Source organism: Capricornis sumatraensis, chromosome 6 (assembly GCF_032405125.1).
Source record: "Capricornis sumatraensis isolate serow.1 chromosome 6, serow.2, whole genome shotgun sequence".
NCBI classification, from domain to species: domain Eukaryota; kingdom Metazoa; phylum Chordata; class Mammalia; order Artiodactyla; family Bovidae; genus Capricornis; species Capricornis sumatraensis.
The window spans coordinates 67,365,759-67,386,465 of NC_091074.1; the positions used below are offsets into that span (position 1 = coordinate 67,365,759).

Sequence of the window (20,707 nt, forward strand, 5' to 3'; positions counted from 1 at the left end):
ATGAGTGCCATTGTACAGTAGTTTGAACATTCTTTGGCATTGCCTTTCTTTGGGATTGAAATGAAAACTGATCTTTTCCAGTCCTTTGGCCACTGCTGAACACATGGCACTCAAAATTTGCTGGCATATTGAGTGTAGCACTTTCACAGCATCATCTTTGAGGATTTGAAATAGCTCCACTGGAATGCCATTGCCTCCACTAGCTTTGTTCTTATTGATGCTTCCTAAGGCCCACTTGACTTCGCATTCCAGGATGTCTAGCTCTAGATGAGTGATCACACCATCATGATTATCAGGGTCATTAAGATCTTTTTGTATAGTTCTTCTGTGTCTTGCCACCTCTTCTTAATATCTTCTGCTTCTGTTAGATTCATACCGCTTCTGTACTTTATTGTGCCCATCTTTGCATGAAATGTTCCCTTGGTATCTCTAATTTTCTTGAAGAGATCTCTAGTCTCTCCCATTCTATTGTTTTTCTCTATTTCTTTGCGTTGATCACTAAGGAAGGCTCTCTTATGTCTCCTTGCTATTCTTTGAACTCTGCATTCAAGTGGGTATATCTTTCCTTTTTCTCCTTTGCCTTTAGCTTCTCTTCTTTCTTTTCTCAACTATTTGTAAGGCCTCCCCAGACAACCATTTTGCCTTTTTGCATTTCTTTTTCTTGGAGTGGTCTTGATCATTACCTCCTGCACAATGTCACGAATCTTTGTACACAGTTCTCCAAGCACTGTGTCTATCAGATCTAATCCCCTGAATCTATTTGTCATTTCCACTGTATAAGCATAAGGGATTTGATTTAGGTCATACCTGAATGGTCTAGTGATTTTCCCTACTTTCTTCAATTTAAGTCAATTTGGCAATAAGGAGTTCAAGATCTGAGCCACTGTCAGCTCCTGGTCTTGTTTTTGTTGACTGTATAGAGCTTCTCCATCTTCAGTCACAAAGAATATAATCAACCTGATTTCGGTATTGACCATCTGGTGATGTCCATGTATAGAGTCATCTCCTGTGTTGTTGGAAGACGGTGTTTGCTTTGACCAGTGCGTTCTCTTGGCAAACTCTGTTAGTCTTTGCCCTGCTTCATTTTGTACCATTGCATAAAACTCCTCACTATTTCCCCCTGTGTTAGGACATACAGGTTTTGTTTTTGCCATGTAAATATATGTATTCCAAAAATAAATAAAATTCACATTTTTAAAGACTTAGTCCTAACATCAACTCTTTATCATGTCAACATTAGCTGAATCAAATACCACAAAATAAACACCAAAGTTTTCTCCAAAAAATCATATTTACCCAATGTTTTACAATATATGGAAATGCTTATTCTACAGTTAGTTTTCAAACACAAAATTTGATCTGATACTGTATGTAAGAAATATGCAGAAGTTCCCTCATGGTGCAGTGGATAAGATCCACCTGCCAATGCAGGAGACATGGGTTCAAACCCTGACTGGGGAAGATACCACACTCCTTGGAGCCCACAGGTGGTAACTACTAGAGCCCATGGTGTGCAACAAAAGAAGCCACCACAATGAGTTCATGAACCTCAACTAGACTGTGGCCCCTGCTACTGCAACTAGAGAAAGCCACGTATCACGAAGACCCAACACAACCAAAAATAAATGTCAACTACAAATTGGCTGATCTTCCCTGTAGCTCAGATGATAAAGAATCTGCCTGCAATGTAGGAGACCCAGGTTTGATCACTGGATCAGAAAGATCCTCTGGATAGGGGAATGGCAATTCACTCCAGTATTCTTGCCTGGAGGATCCCATGGACAGAGGAGACTGGCAGGCCACAGTCCATGGGGCCGTAAAGAGTCAGACACAACTGAGTGACTAACACTACTACTACTACAAATTGGCACTTGCCAAGAGCATTTGCTAGTGACTAAACAACAGACTGGCTCCAAATAGGAAAAGGAGCACATCAAGGCTGTATATTGTCACCCTGCTTATTTAACTTCTATGCAGAGTACATCATGAGAAACGCTGGGCTGGAAGAAGCACAAGCTGGAATCCAGATTGCTGGGAGAAATATCAATAACCTCAGATATGCAGATGACACCACCCTTATGGCAGAAAGTGAAGAAGGAACTAAAAAGTCTCTTGATGAAAGTGAAAGAGGAGAGTGAAAAAGTTGGCTTAAAACTCAACATTCAGAAAATGAAGATCATGGTATCATGGTATCACTTCATGGGAAATAGATGGGGAAACAGTGGAAACAGTGTCAGACTTCATTTTGGCGGGCTCCAAAATCACTGCAGATGGTGACTGCAGCCATGAAATTAAAAGACGCTTGCTCCTTGGAAGGAAAGTTCTGACCAACCTAGATAGCATATTCAAAAGCAGAGACATTACTTTGCCAACAAAGGTCCATCTAGTCAAGGCTATGGTTTTTCCAGTGGTCATATATGGATGTGAGAGTTGGACTGTGAAGGAGACTGAGCACCGAAGAATTGATGCTTTTGAACTGTGCTGTTGGAGAAGACTCTTGAGAGTCCCCTGGACTGCAAGGAGATTCAACCAGTTCATCTAAAGGATATCAGTTCTGGGTGTTCTTTGGAAGGAATGATGCTAAAGCTGAAACTCCAGTACTTTGGCCACCTCATGAGAAGAGTTGACTCATTGGAAAAGACTCTGAAGCTGGGAGGGATTGGGGGCAGGAGGAGAAGGGGATGACAGAGGATGAGATGGCTGGATGGCATCACCGACTCAATGGACGTGAATTTGAGTGAACTCCAGGAGTTGGTGATGGACGGGGAGGCCTGGAGTGCTGCAATTCATGGGGTCGCAAGTCGGACACAACTGAGCAACTGAACTGAACTGAACTGAAACAACAACAAGGGCATTTGCCATCTACCTGTGCTGCTGCAGCTGCCAACCATCAATACCCCCTACAGGGAATTCAGGGTGGAAAGTGAGGCACTCTGTGCTCCAGGGAAACTGATGGAATAGGTCTTTAGATAGTTAGGAACTTATTTCATGATCCCAATTCTTACATCTCTTCATATTTAGAAAAGTTCTAAATCCCTTCACAGTGAGTAGCAAAAAACCTTTTGTAAAGTAAGGACTTGATTACGTTAACTTTCCCTTCACCAAAATTTTGTACACTGACCTTCCCCTACTGCCTCTTTGAATCAGTCTCTCAGAGATATCTGAGGTGCTGTATGCTACACTGCAGTTCTCATTTTACCCCCAAATAATACTTAATTCACAGCTCTCATACGTTGTGTATCTTTTTAGTGGACATAAGTAAATAAATTCTTTTTTTTTTTTTCAGTAACATTTCTGGGGACTTCCCTAGTGGTCCAGTAGTTGAGAGTTTGCCTTGCAATGCAGGGGATGTGGGTTTGAGCCCTGGTCAGTGAACTAAGATTCCACAAGACTGGGAGCAACTAAGCCCTGCACTCTGGAGCCACTCGGTGCCACAACTAAGATGTGAGATAGCCAAAATTTAAAAAATAACATTTCCTCCTATCTCTAGTAGGACATAGCTAGAGTGCCTATCAAATACAGGACCTGACACATAGAAGCCCCCCCAAAAAATGCAGCGAGACATTTGAAGATAGTTGCTTCGGATTCCCCTCTAGAAGCCTGCGGGGCCAGCCCCTCAGGATGGGCTCTCACCTCTGCGCGCCCACACCTGTGTTAACGGCTGGGGCCCGCCCCGCCCTCTGCTCCCACTGCCCGCCGCCCCCGGGGCCTCCCCACTTCGTCCTCCCACCTGAAACAATCCTCCTGGACGTGAGCTTCACCCTCCCGAAGACGCCAATCCCTCCCGGAGGGGCGGTTCCTTCAGGTTTCACAGTTCAGACCAGTCCTGACATTTTTGGAACACTGGGCCCCTCAGGAGCAGGGGAATAGAGCTTGTCGATCCCGCGGTGCTGCAACTGAAGCTGGGTTGCTGGGCCCTTCACTAGACACATCCTTCTGGATCCGATGGCAAGGGGAAAAAGGAGAAGGAAGAGGAAAGAGGGGTCGGGGAAAGGGTGAGGGAAGGCAAAGGGAAAGGGAGAAAAACGAGTCGGGCAGTTTTAAGACGCCAAAGATACGGCCGCAAGTCGAAGATGGCGCGCTCCGCAGCGGGACCTGGGCGCAGCCGCCACACCCAGAGGCCTCGAGGATAGAGTCCTGCCCCGGAATGGGCCCTGAGGCGTCCGAAAAGCCTTGCCGAATCTTGGCTGTGCACTCTGATCTCAAGTATGCTTACTTCAGCGTCCTGAGCTGTTATCTGCTGCTGGCCTCCAAGAAGCCTGAGAGGACAGTCCTGAGGCGGCCCCCGCCCAGCCCCGCCTCGAGAGGGCCCCGCCCCGTCCCGAGCAGGCCCCGCCCATGAGCAGGCCCTCTCCGGAAATCTCGCCCTTTCATTCATTCACCCTTAGGGTACTGAGCTCCAACTGTGTACTAAGCGCCTGAAAGTGAAAGTTGCTAAGTCGTGTCCGACTCTTTGCAACCCTCTGGATAGTAGTCCATGGAATTCTCCAGGCCAGAATACTAGAGTGGGTAGCCTTTGCCTTCTCCAGGGGATCTTCCAAACCCAGAGATCGAACCGAAGTCTCCGGCATTGCAGGCAGTTTTTTTACCGGCTGAGCCACAAGGGAAGCCCAAGCTAAGGGCCTGATGCTGAGGTTAAAACAGTGAACTGGGTAGACAAGGTCCCTGCCCTCAGATAATTAAGACACAAGTTACAGTCTAGTGTGGAAAGTGCCTGTGGAGGAGGAGAGGATGAGGGCACCCGTCCTAGCTTGAGGGTGTCAAGGAAGGGGAACACCTTTCACTATAGCAGGAAGAAAGGAGATTGGAGGCAATGATTTGGGATGATGCAAAGTTCTCATAGGATAGCTCCTGGTTTCTTTGAAAAGTAGAGCTCTGCCATATATGTTAGCGGCTGGGAGAGAAAGAAGTGGAGAAAAGTAAAGAAGGTTTGAGCTGACTTTGAGTAGAGTGGGAGAATTTACTAAGAAATAAATTACATAAGCACCATGGTCAAGAAGCTTTGCCTCCTGTTGTGTGTGTGTGCCGCATGATGGGGTTTGTGGGGATTTAGTTCCCCGATCAGGGATCAAACCCCCTCAGAGTCCTAATCACTGGACTGCCAGGGAAGCTTTGCCTGTTTTGATCACCCATATATCCCAAATACTTAGAACAGTGCCTAGCACATAGAAGGCCCTTAATAAATGGAATGCATGAATAAATGCATTTCAAATAATGATGGATTTGACCATTAGTCATAGACCATGAATTTCTGGTGCCACCAACTTATCTATATGTGTGATTTTATCCAATAATGCTGAGCTCTGCCTTCTCAGAGAGCAGCTCTGGCATCAAGTTGGGATTTTCCCAGATTGAATTGATGAATGTTGATTAGGTGATGAACCATGAAGTCTGTCTTGGAAAGGGAGGAAATAAGCGAGAGGTTGTTTATGGACAGGGAGAAAGTGGAAAGATCAATGGACTAGATATCCTGAGAAGGTTGAAGAGTTGGTATTTTAGGATAAATCTGGAGGTTGAAGTTAGAGGGTGATATAAGACTATATTATTTCAGAAAGTAGAGTGTTTCCTGGTGATGATGCTTCAGATATGGCCATAGTTGGATAGGAGCAGAGGTAAAGGACTCTGAGATGAAAATGTCTAGGAACTGAGTCTAAGTCATTGAATAGGGCTATCCACACTGATGTTTGGGTCTCCCATAGATTTCCCTCCTTCAAGATCTCTGCTCTATGCCCCATCCAAATCCTTCCCCAACCTCAGAGGATCTGCATTGCATTCATGTTTCAATTTAAGCCTCAGATCTCAAAAGATCTGGCATGGCTCTGAGCCAGAAAACAGAATGGGATAGTTAGAGAGAGCTGTAGTGGACATCTCTTTTATGCCATCTTGTTTTGCTGCCAGCAGGCATGCACCTTTCCAAAAACAGTATGTCTGTGTCTCCTGGAGGAATGACCATACCCCTGCTTCTTTGGTCTCAGTCCACATGCAGGTGGAGTGTTCTTCTCTCCACACCCTTACTCCAAGAGTGAGTGTATGATTCAGACCTGTCAGATGAAGCATTCTATTTCCCTGTGTGCAGTTCAGTGAGTAGTTCAGTGAAGGGTACATGACCAATTAGAATCAGTAAGCACAATATTGTCACAGCAACACCACATTTTCAGCTTCACTTGAACTTGCTACCACACAACACCTGAAAATAGTCAGCAGATAAGAGAGAGAGTCAAGAAATGGAAACGGGGGAATTCTCTGGTGGTCCAGTGGTTAGGATTCCGAGCTTCCACTACAGACGGCATGGGTTCAATCCCTAATCAGGGAAGTAAGATCCTGCAAGCCATGCAATGCAGCCAAAAAAAAAGAAAAAGAGAGGAAATAAATAAAAATTGAATCCTGATGACATCAAATTGAATCCCTGCATCAGTCCTATTACCTGAAGCCACCCCTACCCCTGGATTGTTCAGATATGAATCATACATTCTCATTTATTTACACTGGTTGGATTTTAATTTCTGTCACATATACCCAAATGATTACTCACAATAGAAGTTGGTTCTCAATCTCTAACTCTGCCTTTTGGAATACCTATATACTATGAATACACAGAAATATAGATATAATAATAATAATATATATGTTAATTTATTTGTGTCACAGATTCTCCTATGTTGAAAGAATATAACAATACCTACTTTAAAGGGTTATAAAGATTAAATGAGATAGTTATGTTAATAGAGTATAAATTTATCCCACAACTGAGGCACAAGAAACGTTACATTACTTAATTTTTCTAAATTAAACTAAATCTGGCTCGAAACTCTTATTTATCAGGCTTGTAAGATATCTAATATTAATCATGATTCGTGTGGGAGCGGGGTTTTTCCCCTCTTTAGTGTGGTATATACATTGACCAAACAAAACAAAAAACATTTAGGAAAGAACCTCGGGTCTTGAGTCTGTCATGGTTTCCACTGGGATGTGCATTGTCTAAACTCATACAGTCCACACAGAGGCAAGTGACTCCACAGCATCTCTGCCAAGTGTGTACATCAGCATCTTTTGCTACAGTTCCCCAGGCTATGTACTAGATATTTAGCGCCCTAACCATTAAATCAGCTCTCCCTATGAGAAGTCCTGCTACCTCTTAACTGACTTTTTATTTATTTATTTATTTTTATTTATTTATTTTTGGTTGTGCTGGGTCTTCCTTGCTGTCCTCAGGCTTTTTCTAGTTGCAGAGAGCAGGAGCTACTCTCTAGCTTCAGTGCACAGGCTTCTCATTGTGGCAGCTTCTCTTGTTGCAGAGCATGGTTCTAGGCACAGGGGCTTGAGCAGATATACCACTGAGGCTTCAATAGTTGCAGCTCCCGGGCTCTAAAGTGCAGCTCAGTAATTGTGACACATGGGCTTAGTTGTTCCACAGCATGTGGAATCTGCCTGGCATGCCTGCTCAGTCAATCAGTCATGTCCAACTCTTTGTGACACCATGGACTATGCCCATGAAGCTTCTCTGTCCATCAGATTCTATAGGCAAGAATGCTGGAGTGGGTTGCCATTTCCTTCTCCAAGGGATCTTCCTGACCCAGGGATCGAACTCAAGTCTCCTGCATTGGCAAGTGGATTCTTTACCACTCTACCACCAGGGAAGTCCAACCTCCTAATTGACTTCTGTCACTCATGGAGCCTATTGCAACATCTCTTTCCCCTAGTCCCTGAACACATAGCCATCCTTGGGCAACTCCTCTCTTTCAACTCAGCACTTCCTCCGTCTTCTTCTTAAGAGCACCTTAAATTTTCATCCCACACAAGAGCCTGGATAAGGTTGTAGAACAGGTGTATGGCAACTTTAATTTGGGACTAGAAAATTCAAACCCATTAACTATTCCATAAGATAAGAAACCTATAATTCTTAGAAGAGAGGAGAGCAAAATTACCTTTTCTTCCTACTGAGTATCTCTTTTAACAATAAGTAGCACACAGCACTTGGGAAATTATTCTGCTGTAAATGTAAATAAGCTGGCCCAGAATAAGTATTCAGTATTGTGGGGAGGGGGGAGTAATATGTATACCTATGGCTGATTCATGTTGAGGTTTGACAGAAAACAGCGAAATTCTGTAAAGCAATTATCCTTCAATAAAAAATAGATAAATTTTAAAAAGAGAGATGTGGGTTTGATCTCTGGGTTGGAAAGATCCCTGGAGAAGGGAATGGCTACCCACTCCAGTATTCTTGTCTGGAGAATTCCATGGACAGAGAAACTTGGCAGCCTAGAGTTCACGGGGTCGCAAAGAGTCACGACTGAGCAACTGTGCACGTGTGCAAAAGTTACAAAAAGGAAAATAAGAAACAAATTCCTGGCCATGTTGTCTGGGCCAAGTCTTATTATGAGTATGTATCTTTAAGCCTTTTTATGATTTTTGCTGCTATGTATATACTGCTAGCTGTCAAATTTATATACCCTATATAGACTGTTTTACCTGCCACCTTACCTGCATCCTGAGAAATCTGTATGCAGGCCAAGAAGCAACAGTTAGAATGGGATATGGAACAATGGACTGGTTTCAAATTGGGATAGGAGGACGTCAAGGCTGTATATTGTCACCCTGCTTATTTAACTTCTATGCAGAGTACATCATGAGAAACACTGGGCTGGAAGAAGCACAAGCTGAAATCAAGATTGCCAGGAGAAATATCAATAACCTCAGATATGCAGATGACACCACCCTTATGGCAGAAAGTGAAGAGGAACTAAAAAGCCTCTTGATGAAAGTGAAAGAGGAGACTGAAAAAGTTGGCTTAAAGCTCAACATTCAGAAAACGAAGATCATGGCATCTGGTCCCATCACTTCATGGCAAATAGATGGGGAAACAATGGAAATAGTGACAGAATTTATTTTGGGGGCTCCAAAATCACTGCAGATGGTGATTGCAGCCATGAAATTAAAAGACGCTTACTCCTTGGAAGAAAAGTAATGACCAACCTAGATAGCATATTCAAAAGCAGAGACATTACTTTGTCGAATAAGGTCCATCTAGTCAAGGCTATGGTTTTTCCAGTGGTCATATATGGATGTGAGAGTGGGACTGTGAAGAAGGCTGAGCGCCGAGTTGGTGATGGACAGGGCAGCCTGGCGTGCTGCACTCCATGGGATCACAAAGAGTTGGACACAACTGAGCAACTGAACTGGAATTGAATAGACTGCTTTCCCAAGCTTCATTGCATGTATCTAACTGCCTCCTGCCTAACAAACATATTCTTGTCACAAGAATCTCAAATGCAAACATCTAAAATGGAACACATTGCCCCGTCATCCTAAATTGGTCACCAGGTTTATGTTACTTATCTCAGTAAAACAGCACAAACATATACACCCAGTCCCCCCAAGTCAGAAACCCTGGAGTCCTTCTCAACTCCTGTTAGGGAAATTAAATGAATAGTCTTGTTTAGGCTTCAGAGAAAAAGCAGAGCAAGCCTCTGACCTTGCTTCTAACCTGCCTAGCCGCTGCTCTGACTGTGAGTGACTACCTGCTGTGAGTGCAAGCCTTGTAGCACCATAGATAAGATGAGGGAGAAATCTTGAGATTGATGAGACCCTGGAGAGGGCCTTGCCAACCAAGACCCAGGCTTAAATATATTCCAGGTTTTACACAACAAAACAAGCAGCATTAATATGAAACCAGAACTGCAATTTGGCCACAGATTGTCCTGGGATTATAAGCGGGAACTCAAACTGCAATCTTTGAAGTCTCACCCACTGAGTGGACGTGCTGCCTGGGACCGTTTCCCATTTGGAACTCCAGATGTACTGTGACATGGGAGTTCCCAATGATGATTAAGTCTGGATGTTGGTCAAAACCCAATTTGGTGATGTATTCTCTGCTCTTTCTAGTTCTCTTTTCTTTTAATGTTAGTATGTTGAAAGTAAGCTAGATAATTCTCTAATAAATATCTGTATTATTTATTTGTATATAACAAGTGATTTATTTTGTTAACAAATTCTTTGACCCTGAGACGAAAGTGAAAACTTTCAGCAAAACAACTCCTCATTCCACTCCATCCCACTGGTAACCAAGTCTAATCAATTATAACTTTGGAATTCTACTTGACGGTCATTCTCCACTCCCACCATCACTGCCTTGGTTCAGGCCTCATCTTTTGCCCAAACTAAAGCAAAGTTTCCCTAGCCAATCTCTTGCTTTCAATCTCTTTGCCCTCACTATAGCCAGAGTATTCTTTCCAAGACACAAACTTGATCTTGTCTCTTCCCTGCTCAAAATTTCTCAATTATTTCCCATCACCTTCAAGATAAAGTTTCAACTTCTTAGTCTGGTATTCAGGGCCCTTTGTGATCTCATCTGTCCTACTGCTTCCGTTACCCCCACCTAATATAACAGATGCACTGAAACACCTTCAGTTTCCCTAATGGGACATGTTTTCTCTGCCCCACCACTTTTACACAGGCTGTTCCCACTGCTTGGATTGTCCTCTTGCTTCCTACACTCTCATTTTCTTGACTCTTCAAACCAAGCACTGATCTCTTCTGGGAGGCACCCTCTGACAAGCCATCCCGTTCCCCAAGCTGGTTAGATGTCCTCCACTCACTTAGTACCCTGTGCATATCTCTATTTAACTTCTATTATTTGACTATTTCCCTCACTGAAATGGGAACTACTTTAGCACAGAGACCCTATCATCTGCCTCCTCAAGACTGAACATACACCAATACAGTATACTAACACATATATATGGAATTTAGAAAGATGGCAATGACGACCCTGTATGCAAGACAGGAAAAAAGACACAGCTGTGTATAACGGACTTTTGGACTCAGAGGGAGAGGGAGAGGGTGGGATGATTTTGGAGAATGGCATTCTATCATGTATACTATCATGTCAGATTTGAATCGCCAGTCTATGTCTGATGCAGGATACAGCATGCTTGGGGTTGGTGCATGGGGATGACCCACTGAGATGTTATGGGGAGGGAGGTGGGAGGGGGGTTCATGTTTGGGAACACATGTAAGAATTAAAGATTTTAAAATTTAAAAAAAATTAAAAAAAAATATTCAAAGACTGAACATAATACCTGATTCACAGGAAGCACTTAATAAATATATGTAGATTGAGTGAATGAATAAATCTAGGCCAAATCATGGTACCAGTGGAGAACGCTTTCTTGCCCAAGATCACATGGCCAAACAGTGGCAGAGCTAGAAAATCCGTCTCCTCAACTTCAACTCACAGTCTTTCTACCAGACTAAGCTGGCAGCTGATGGGGTAGGGTGAGAAGAGAGGCACTGAATTGTATTGCAAAGGCAGACATTGAAGTTTGATCCAAAAAAGAGGAGTTGAAATGGAAGAGAGTGGTGGTTTTAGGGGAAAGAGGAGCAAATGAAAAAAAAAAATCAAGCACATTTGATTTACTGTCATCCTTAACATGAATGCTTGCAAAAAAGATCTCAGGCAACCTAAAGACATGAGATATAAAAGAGGAAACAGACTACCTATTAAAGATGGAATGAGCCTTATATTAATAATTAGGAACTTTAAAAGTGATGAAAGATGACTTCTCTGGTTCCCAGTGGTTAAGAATCTACTTGCCAATGTAGAGTACACAGCTTTGATCCCTGGTCTGGGAAAATTCCACATGCTGCAGGGCAACTAAGCCCGTGTGCCACAACTACTGACACCTGTGCACCCTAGAGCCTGTGCTCCACAACAAGAAAAGCCACAGCAATGAGAAGCCCACTCACCACAACTAGAGAAAGCCTGCGCACAGCCAAAAATAAGTAAATAAAAGTTTTAAAAAGTAAAAGTGATGGAAGACATTTTCACATATTGAGGTATGGGGAAGTCATTCTGGCTTATAAATGATTTGACTTGAGCTTTATACTAGCTACAAGCCTGTCTTGTAGTCTATCAAACACACATTGTACATCTGATTTAACCATTGAAGAAAAGGGTGCATTGTCCAGAAGTAAAGAATATCTGTTTTGAAGTTAGAGATAAATGCCTCCCTTCGTGGAAGGCCAATGTCAGTACTCCTTTGACGATAAGGCTCCCTTCCCAGGTACCAAGGCCATACTGACTTCCTGTGTACCAACTAATCTGTCTTTTTTTGAAACATGGAAGAAATGTACCCCTGTTATGTTTGATGTCCTTTATTCTGACAAGATATAAAGCTGTGCTGGAAACCAGGCTTCATGGGAGCAGTTCCTCAGAGCTATGAGAGTCTGTCTCCCGGGTTACAGTCTTCAGCTTGACTCAAATAAAACTGTTCTCTATTCTAATTTTACTTTAGATTGGTTATTGATCATTTATGGCAACAAAAGAAAATTTTAACACAGCATATACTATGTACTACGCTAAGCATATAAATATTTTCTTTAATCTTCAAAACAACTCTATGTGCTAAGTAATAATATTATCCCCATTTTACCAGGTGAGAGAATTGAGGCACTGAAAGATTGAGTCTTTTGAGACTTCACAGGTAAGAAGTGGCAGAGCTAGGATTTGAATAAGGCAGCTTGATGCTAGAATCCCTGTCCTCAACCACAATGCCTGAAGGTAATTCTGATCTTAGGAATCAAGACAAAAGGGGATCACTCAGGTTTCACTGAATGAAGTATGAGTTGTCTGGTGGGGGCAATTTTTTGGCCCTAAATTCAGACAGACTGTTGTTAGGTATGTGGGGGGATGGGAGTTCTTTGTTCTGTGATGCAGTGATGACCTCAGGGTAAACTGCCACTAGGCTGAGGAAAATGGAATGGTTGCCAGAGGACCTGCGTGGGTCTGAGGGAGTCGTAGGGCTTCTCTGGAACCAGCTGACCTATGCCCTAGCCTGCAGACACTGTGGCAGCAGCTGCCTCCAGAGTCCAGGGAATCTGATAATACTGTTTTTGTTCATGGTTTGGCAGATCCAGAGGTGGTGGCAGCTTGGGAGATGGCGGCAGCTTCAGCCCTGGTACTCTGGGGACAAGATGCGAGACAAGGTGAGTGACACAGCAGTGCAGCTGGGTTAAACGATTCACCACATGTGAGTTCAATGGAGGAGTCATTGACATCAATGTGGGCCCAAAGAGGTGACCATATAAGCCTTAAGTGTGAGGCCGGGTGAGTTTTACCATTAACACGACATTTGAAGCCAGGTAAATGCTCACTGACCCTAGATGTTGAGTTATGTAAGGGAATACTGGTCTCCAAATGTGGCTGGGTAATGGCCATTAACACCAGATGGGTAAGGGACTCTTGTCCCCAGACGTAGGCCCTAGTGAGTGACTGTCCACTCTGGGTGTGGACCAGAGACTGAGGGCTTCATGATACACTCTGTGTCTCTGGAAAGCCTTCAGGCTTGACTGTATCTTTCTCCTCTCCCCAGGGCCTACCACTTCTGTACCATGTGGCTTTCCTTGATCGCCTGTGGAAGCAGAAGTCAGAGGAGGAAGAGGAGGCATTTCTGGATCCACTGAAGACACGTTCTCTTCTTAAAGAAGCTCCTATTGGAGAGCAAGTCACTACAGCCCCATCTCAGCCATTTTATAATTCTGAAGGCCTCCACAAGGCCGCAGGCACACTAGAGCAAGGACTCATGCAGACCCCAAACCCTCCTCGATCCTTCCCCACCTTTCAGATCTTGACCAACCTGCCTGTGAGGCACACAACAACATCAGGGAGCTGCTCACAGGAGAGAAAAAGCCAGTTCTTCTGGGGTCTGCCCTCTCTGCACAGTGAGTCCTTGGAGGCCATCTTCCTGAGCTCAGGTAGCCTCTCTCCCTTGAAGCTATCTGTTAGTACCTCTGTCTTCTTTAACAAGCTTGCCTTCCTGCCTAGATCCCCAGTATTGCTGCTTCCCCGGTATGGCTTCCCAACCCCGCTTCCCACCCAGGAAGCCCATACTACAGAGGATCTGGAAAGGATGGCCTCTGATCCTCAGCAACTTCCCTCTCCATCTTCCCCTCCTGTCCCATCACTTCACCTTCATCCTAACCCCTTTCCCATGGACCATAAGACAGTCCTATCTGGCACTGAGGCAAATACACAGTGGCTTACACGGCAGAGAGAGATCCCTTGGGTCTCCGGGGATCAAGCTCTGCACCAACAGCCTAACTTTCAAAGAACCAGACCCTCCAAGCTCTTCAATTCATCTGAGGTCTGGTGGAAGGTGCCATGGGATCCTAGCCTCCAACAACACTTTCCAGACTCACTCTCTGTCTCCCTAGCAGAGAATCCTTCTAGTCTCCTGGGAGCCCTAACTAGGTCTGAGACCCCATGGCAGATCATGGGGCAAAAGGAGGACCCCAAAATTCCTGAGCCAGCAATGGCAGCTACCAGCCTAACCCAAGCTTCTCTGCCAGAATGCCAGGGAGTCAGCCCTCTTGGAGGTCCTTCCGGATCTGAGGCCCTCTGGGAAACCATGAGGCAAAGAGAGAAGCCTCAGATCCCTGAGCCTGCAGTCTTGGTCCCTTGCCAATCTGTAGCCCCCTTGATAGAGCCTCAAGGAACTAGCACCCTGGGAGTTCCACCTGCAGATAAGACTCAGTGGGGAACCACAGGACATAAAGAGAGTACTCAAGCCTTTCAGCCCCCATTGCCAGCCCTCTGCCAGCCCCCAGACCCTCTGTCAGAAGCCCAGGAAATCAACCCTGAAGGAGGACCTTCTGCAACCAAGGATTTCTGGGGATCCTTGGGACACAGAGTGAACCCTATGGCCTCTGGGTCTCCAGTGTCAGCCTTCTGCCCTTCCCCACATCCCCTGCCAGAACTCCTGGGAGGCAGACTCCTGGGAGAGTCATCTGGATATGAGCCCCAGTGGAGATACAGAGAAAATTCAACAAAACCTTGGGCCTTGGAGCCTCCAGCCTTTGACCTCAACCCAGGACTCCACGGAACCAGATCTACTTGTGTTCCATCAGAATCTGAGACTCCAAGGAAGGGCATGGAGAGTAAAGAAAATCTCTGGGTCTCTGCAGACCCAGTTTCACCTCCTAGCTTCCCCTCAGCTTCTCTGGAGTCCATAGGCACAGGTGTCCAGGCAGTCTTGTCTGACTCCAGCACTTTGAGGCGGGCCATTAGGCAGAGAGACAACCTCTGGACTTCGGAGTCCCCAGCCCCTGGCCACAGCCTATCTCTTGCTCCTGTTCTAGAACACCACAGAATCAGTCCTGTGGGAGGCCTCACTGGGTCAGAAACTGCATGGAAGGGCACTGATCATTCCAGGAATTCCTGGGCTTCTGAATCCCCATCTCTGGCCTTCAGCACACCCCCAGTTCTTGTACTGGATTCCCTCAGAGCTATGGGGGTCCCGTTTGAATCTGAAGCTAGATGTGGGGACCTAGGAGGGAGAAAGGACTCCCGGACCTCAGAGCTCCCAGACTGCAGCTTACCCCAAGACCCACATGGAGCCAACTCCTTGGGAGTCCAGCCTGACTCTAAGCCTATTCGGGGGGACGTGGAGCAGAAAGAAATCTGTTGGGTTCCTGCGTACCCAGTGTGGAGCCCCAGCCCACTCCCAAACTCTATGTCCAAGTCTCACACGAGTGAGCCTATTGGAGACAAATGTGACTATAAGCCTGAGAAGGAAACAGTGAAACATACAGAGAACTGCAGGACCACTGAACTCCCAGCCGCAACTCCCAGGTTCTCTGCTCTTCTACCAGATCCACACATTGATCTTGAGTTTGTGAGAAAGAATATGCAATATCTCAGAGGGATCCCCCAGGACCCCAATCCTCCAGCAGTGGATCCCCTACAGCCAATACCCTGGCCTGCTGCCCAAGCTCACGCTCTGAAGATTGAGTCCAACCAACCTGGCCTACCCAAGGGAGGGCTGTTAACAGGGGCCAACGCAGAGACCCCCTCCTCCCGGGGTAAGGCTATCCCAAAGGTACCCACCTGCTCTGGGATCCAGGCCTGGCACTGGAGTAAGGAGCTGAAACTCAGGCTGGAGAAACTACAGCAGAGCCCTGCTTCCAGATCTCGAAGTCAATCATTTAGCAGGTCCCTTACCCTGAGCTCCACAACTCAAGCCACCCGGAAACTCTCTTCTTGCCCACCACAGCAGACTCATCCCCCAAGTCTGTGGCCCCACTCTTCAAGCTGTCATCCCCCCAAAGGTCAGAGCACAGTAACTCAGCCTATCCAGGTCCCCTACTGTTATCACTCCCACTTCTCTTTCCAACCTCAGACACTAAAGTCTGGCAGGGCAGAACAAGGGTCTCGGAAAGAGCAAAGAAAGCAAGCAAAGACAGTGTACCAGATCTCACCTCAAGAGTCATGTGTTCACATGGAGGCTGGTGAGAACTGCCTGGGCCAGGAAGAGCCCTCATACCCTGCGGTGCCAGCCTCAGGCAAGAGAGAAGACAAAGCTTCAGCCTTATCTTCAGCCAAAAATAGAGCCAGCCCCAGGAAACCCAAAGAAGGAGACTATGGAGAAGCGGATGCAAGTTTGGGGTCATCCACAGTTACAGAGGAAAGCCACTCAGCTCAGGCCAGAAGATTAGCAGAGAACCCTGTCAGCAGACTTTCACGAAGATCTCAGCACAGCAACCAGTGCTCTCCACACACTGCTTTCTCCCCCCAGCCTCACTCCAAGTATGTAAGTTCCCAAGGTCGGAGAGGGGCAAGGCTGGGAACTCCTCACATTCTGGCCCCTAGGCACTGTAAGCCCTGCCCTTGGGCACGTAAGCATCTTTCCTCCTTACCTCCCACTCCCCTTACCAGCAGTCTCCAAAGGATATTATCCAAGTTTCTGGGTACCCATGGATCCATGCCCACCAAACCCATCAGCAGAGGAAAGCCTGGTAGTACTGGAACCCAATATAAGTAACCCAAGAAATGAAGCCAAACCAGTTGGGGGGCGGGGAGACAAAGGAAATCCTAATAAACTAGCTGAACTAGAAAACTCCCACTCAGGTCTTTTTTTGGAGTCTTGGGTACTGGGAATGTCAGTTCCCTATGCTGCTGCAGCTGTTATATCCTCAGGATCAGGGTCCCACAAGTAGAGAGCTTGGGATTCTATAGGCTTAACTTTCTTTTCTAGCTATTCACATATGATCAACCTGGAGTCCTCTACGGGATGAGACTGTTAAGGTCAGGAAAGCACAGACCAGTGCTGCCCTTGAGAAAAACTCTGCAGGAAGTCAACAGAAGAAAAATATACACAAGAGCACAACTGATCTGAGGCTAGGCAGCTGTTATTGGTCCTGGGCATGACTGCCTTCTTTACTTGATCCACAAATCTATCTTTCTAGCCAGTCCTTGTCAACCCTCTGCTCTTTCTCAGGTTTAGCTCATGCATCCCAAGGTCACAAAAGTTTAGTCCCTTTTCCTGTTTAGTGGTCATCTGGATTGCTATCATATCTTATATCCATTTTTTGATTGCAGTTTGTAATAGTTATTATTTTTCTACTGCTGCCATAACAAATTACCACAACACAGTTTGTTAAGTCTGATATATGTCTCACAGGGCTAAAATCAAGAGGTTGGTAGGGCCATATTTCTTTCTGTGGGCACTGGGTAGGGTTCATTCCTTGTTTTTCCCAGCTTCTAGAGGCTGCCCTCATTCCTCAGCTATTGACCCTCCTCCTCCATTTTCAAAGCTAGAAAACAAAGTTAACTTCTCATATCATGTCACTTTTTCTTCCCTCTCCCACTTTTAAGGGTACTTTTAATTACATTGGGCCCATCGTGATAATCCAAGATACTCTTCCTATCTTAGTCAGTTGCTTAGCAACCTTAATTCCATTTGCAACTTTCTCTTTGGCCATATAGCATAACATTCATAAGTGCCAAGGATTAGGATGTGGACACTGGGGGTGGGGGATAGGCGGGCTTGGGAATGGCATTATCCTGCCTATCACAGATATTAATTCAACCTGTTATATTTGCTGCAAATATTTTCTCCCAATTTATGTAGCTTATTTTCTAGTTTTAAGGTGATTTTTACCATGCCAGAGTTTAAATCTACCAACATTTTTCTTTATGGCTTCTAAATCACTTTATTCTAGCACTTTCATGGATGTATACTTGTCTACTTATTCACTTATGGCTGTGCCTCACAGCATGTGTAATTTCAGTCCCCTAACTAGAGATCAAACCTGTGCCCTCCTCAGGGGAATGGGTGCAGTCCTAACCACTGGACCACCAAGGAATTCCCACAGATGTACATTTAGGTTATTAATGTAACTTTTGAGTTGGGTATGGAGAGAATCTGATTCCCCCAGCCCTGCAAAAAGATGTCCAATTTTATCAATAGCATTAAAAAAATTTCTTCAACCCATCCCATTAGGTGCTATATTTCAAAACAGGCTCATTTTAAAATCATCTCTAGGCTTCAGATCTGCATATCTAACCACTTACTAGTACTGTCGCATATTCAACTTGTCCAAAACCTACTCTTTCTCCCTTTAATCTTTTCTTTCAATGCGTGCATTCCTATTGAAGGGGTGTACCACGTCCACCACAATACAAAGCCAGATGCCTGCCATCCTTGATTCCTTCCTTTATCCTCAAAAAAAAGAAAAAAAGATGACTATCTCACTGTTTTTTTGGGGGGAGGGCATGTTGCAGACCTTAGTTCCTCAATCAGGGATCAAACCCAGGCCCACAGCAGTAAACATACCAAGTCCTGACCACTGGGCCACCAGGAAATTCCCCAAGTTTTTTTTTTTAAATGATTTATCAGGAAATCCCTGGTGGTCCTGTGGATAGGCCTCAGTGCTTTCACTGTGGGAGCCCAGGTTTGATCCCTGCTCAAGGAACTGCGTGGAGAAGGCAATGGCACCCCACTCCATACTCTTGCCTGGAAAAGCCCATGGACGGAGGAGCCTGGTAGGCTGCAGTCCATGGGGTCTCTTAGAGTTGGACACGACTGAATGGCTTCACTTTCACGTGCTGGAGAAGGAAATGGCAACCCACACCACTGTTCTTGCCTGGAGAATCCCAGGGACGGGGGAGCCTGGTGGGCGGCCATCCTTGGGGTTGCACAAAGTCGGACACGACTGAAGTGAATCAGCAGCAGCAAGGAACTGAAATCCCATAAGCCACATCAGGCAGAGGCAGAAGGGGTGTTAGTGAATTGTCTACATAAAACAATGTGACAATACTGTACTGTACATTGGAAATTGTTGGGTGAAATTTATTATGCCACAACAAAAAAAAATAGGGGGAAATGTGAATTGTCTGGAAATCTGATGGCTACTTTCTGCCTAAACCCCCAGAGGACTCATGACATCTTTTAAAGTTCACACTTGGCATTTGATGTTCTTCATGTGGTTTGGACTCTCAGAATTCATTTCCTTGCTAGTCAACCTAATGCTTGTTAAGCTCTGACTCCATGAAGCCTCCTACCTTCCTTTAACATCCAGCTCAGACTACCTCCAGAGGCTTCTGAGATTCCCTTTTCTTGGTATGGTTTCCCCTTCCTTGCTGTCCTAACAATCTATGCCTTGTTGATAGCACTGGTTTTGTGGCTTTGTATTCTTAAGCTCTTCAAAAACAGTGAGGTTCTGTGAAGTCAAGTCCACACTCCCACACCAGTGCTTTTTTCACTCTGTATCTGGTTGACAAAAACAGCCAGTTGGAAGTCACATACAGCTTCTGCCTCCTCTCATTAATGTTACTATTCTGTTCTGAAGCTTTATTTAGCCCAAACTTGTATATACAGGCTGAGATCAACTCACCACCTGCTGGCTAACAGTAGAACTGAAGGTACTTTCCTTCTCACCTATCCACCCCCAGAAAGTCTCGTAGGCTCAAAGATAGTGCAATTTTTAAATTTCCACTTGCCTTTGGGCCATTTAATGAGTCTATGCATCTCTCAATTAGCTTTATGAAAAAATCCACATCCTATGTTCTTAAGTCTTTTTAAACCCTCAGTAGTTTGTAGGGCTGGGAAACATTAACAAACCATTTAAGATCCCCTGGAGAAGGGAACAGCTACCCACTCCAGTATTCTGGCCTGGAGAATTCCATGGGGTCGCAGAGTCAGACACAACTGAGAGACTTTCACTTCACTTAACATTTGGTCAGCGCAAAACAATGATCAAACCCCTGTGTTCCTCCTGGGCATTATGTAACCACTAGACTCTCAAGGTTACTTGCAGGATTAGTATCTTAGAGCCCAATTCATCTCCAAATGTTAGATATATAGTTCCACCTTTGCTTTTGCCTCTGTGGTAAACTGTTGGTCCTCTATGATCTAATTTGATGTCGTATTCTTGATTAGAAACCCATCTTCTAATCATAGAACTTGATCTGCTATATAAGACTACATTCCAATTTCTTCCTGAGCAACTTGTGGGGGATAAGAGGGACTTGCTTTACAGTTCACCCATTGGTTTAAGTATACAGAATTCTGCAGGTGCATGTTGACAATAAACTGTCCCTCACACTGCCTTCTACAGTTTATGAGGCACCGTCAATCATTTTATCAGACTAAGAAATCTTGAGGCCCCAGAAGAGCTAAGTGCCTGTTTGATGCTACACTGCTATGAGCACACGTGTCAGAAGCAAAACCAGGCCTCTCACAAGTCTGCTCTTGTTTTTTCCTTAAGAGTCTATAGAGTTCCAACCACCTTCCCTATAGGTATACTTTGTGTTATAAGTGAGTGCAAAGCAATCATTCTAATACAAATTTTTGTAATGTATTAATTACTAGTACCCTTCACGTATTTTGTGGGATCTTATTTTCCGCTCTATTCCCACAGCTTGATGCAG

General features: G+C 45.0%; 1 protein-coding gene across 1 annotated transcript; it reads left to right on the top strand.

Moving 5' to 3' along the window:
* The first annotated feature begins 12,753 nt into the window (after positions 1-12,753).
* SPATA31G1 (SPATA31 subfamily G member 1) lies at positions 12,754-16,817 on the top strand. Its single transcript, XM_068973598.1, has 3 exons — positions 12,754-12,984; positions 13,371-14,034; positions 14,485-16,817. Exons 1-3 carry the CDS (start codon positions 12,754-12,756, stop codon positions 16,815-16,817), a joined length of 3,228 nt encoding a protein of 1,075 aa, XP_068829699.1.
* Positions 16,818-20,707: the final 3,890 nt, after the last annotated feature.